General features: G+C 41.9%; 1 protein-coding gene across 1 annotated transcript; it reads right to left on the reverse strand.

The window, feature by feature from the left end:
* Window positions 1-386: 386 nt before the first annotated feature.
* On the reverse strand, window positions 387-1,454 carry LOC113818843 (uncharacterized). The gene has a single exon (XM_027371037.2). It carries the CDS (start codon window positions 1,452-1,454, stop codon window positions 387-389), a length of 1,068 nt encoding a protein of 355 aa, XP_027226838.2.
* Between the last annotated feature and the right edge of the window lie 777 nt (window positions 1,455-2,231).

A 2,231-nucleotide genomic window follows, 5' to 3' on the forward strand; every position in this document is an offset into this window, starting at 1 on the left:
TAAAATTTATTTTATTTCCCTTCCGTTCTATTTAGATACACATTTTATTGATTGAAATCATAGTTTCTTGTTATCAGAATATTTTATTGTTATCAGAATAAGCTTTTTAATTAGAGTTATTTTAGTTTTAAGTGAGGATGATAATGACAAATTGATGAATATATTTTTTTATTTAATCATTGCAGTCATAATAATCATTATCACTGAATTTAATCATTAATTTGATTTAATCTTTAATTTAATTTAATCTTTAATTTAATTTAATCTTTAATCATTAATTTAATCATTAATTTAATCATTAATTTAATCTTTAATCATTACAACCATAATAATAATTATTATTGAATTATATATCATAAGGAAGAATACTATTCACACTTCCTTTTTTATGCAATAAGGCAACACACGGAAGAGAATTTCTTAAGAATGTCTTTCAGCCATTCAAAGAAACACACGTTTATCGTGAGGCAGCTGTCAGGGCACGCTCTGAGGTATGACGTGAGTTGACATGTTGGAAGTGAGGTGTTGACGTGAGGTGACATGTTGGAGGTGAGGTGATATGTTGGAGGTGAGGTGATATGTTGGAGGTGAGGTGATATGTTGGAGGTGAGGTGATATGTTGGAGGTGAGGTGATGACGTGAGGTGATATGTTGGAGGTGAGGTAATATGTTGGAAGTGAGGTGTTGACGTGAGGTGATATGTTGGAGGTGAGGTGTTGGTGTGAGGTGATATGTTGGAGGTGAGGTGTTGGTGTGAGGTGATATGTTGGAGGTGAGGTGTTGACGTGAGGTGATATGTTGGAGGTGAGGTAATATGTTGGAGGTGAGGTGTTGACGTGAGGTGATATGTTGGAGGTGAGGTGTTGACGTGTGAGGTGATATGTTGGAGGTGAGGTGTTGACGTGAGGTGATATGTTGGAGGTGAGGTAATATGTTGGAAGTGAGGTGTTGACGTGAGGTGATATGTTGGAGGTGAGGTGTTGGTGTGAGGTGATATGTTGGAGGTGAGGTGTTGGTGTGAGGTGATATGTTGGAGGTGAGGTGTTGACGTGAGGTGATATGTTGGAGGTGAGGTGTTGGTGTGAGTTGACATGTTGGAAGTGAGGTGTTGACGTGAGGTGATATGTTGGAGGTGAGGTGTTGACGTGAGGTGGTATGTTGGAGGTGAGGTGTTGACGTGAGGTGATATGATGGAGGTGAGGTGTTGACGTGAGGTGATATGTTGGAGGTGAGGTGACATGTTGGAGGTGAGGTGTTGACGTGAGTTGATATGTTGGAGGTGAGGTGTTGACGTGAGTTGAGGTGTTGGCGTGAGGTGATATGTTGGTGAGGTGATATGTTGGAGGTGAGGTGTTGGTGTGGTGATATGTTGGAGGTGAGGTGTTGACGTGAGGTGATATGTTGAGGTGAGGTGATATGTTGGAGGTGAGGTGATATGTTGGAGCTGAGTTCATATGTTGGAGGTGAGGTGATATGTTGGAGGTGAGGTGTTGACGTGAGGTGATATGTTGGAGGTGAGGTGATATGTTGGAGGTGAGGTGTTGACGTGAGGTGATATGTTGGAGGTGAGGTGTTGACGTGAGTTGACATGTTGACGTGAGTTGATATGTTGGAGATGAGGTGTTGATGTGAGTTGATATGTTAGAGATGAGGTGTTGGTGTGAGTTGATATGTTAGAGATGAGGCGTTGACGTGAGCTGACGTGTTGGAGATGAGAGATCGACATGTTGAAGATGAGGGGTTAACATGAGCTAACATGTTGACGGTTAGGTGTTAACTGATTTTGAGGTGTTAGCATGAGATGACATGTAGATGCGGGTCGACATGAGATGAGGAGGTTGACAAGTTATACATACTGAAGAAAAGGTGCTAACATGAGTTGACTTAATGAAGCTGAGTCTAGCATATTGAAACATGAGAGAGAGAGAGAGAGAGAGAGAGAGAGAGAGAGAGAGAGAGAGAGAGAGAGAGAGAGAGACAGAGAGAGAGAGAGAGAGACAGTAACTAAACCTAAAACCACCTTTACTGAATCAAAATACAATGTTTTTATTCCCCCAAAGACGAAACCCAGACAAATGCGTGCGTGCGCATGCGTGCGTGTATGTGTATGAGAGAGTGTGTGCGTGTGCTTGCGTGTGTGTGTGTGAGAGAGAGAGAGAGAGAGAGAGAGACAGACAGACAGAGACAGACAGAGACAGAGACAGAGAAAGAGAGAGAGAGAGAGAGAGACA

This window comes from Penaeus vannamei, chromosome 11 (genome assembly GCF_042767895.1).
Source record: "Penaeus vannamei isolate JL-2024 chromosome 11, ASM4276789v1, whole genome shotgun sequence".
In the NCBI taxonomy this organism is placed as follows: Eukaryota; Metazoa; Arthropoda; class Malacostraca; order Decapoda; family Penaeidae; genus Penaeus; species Penaeus vannamei.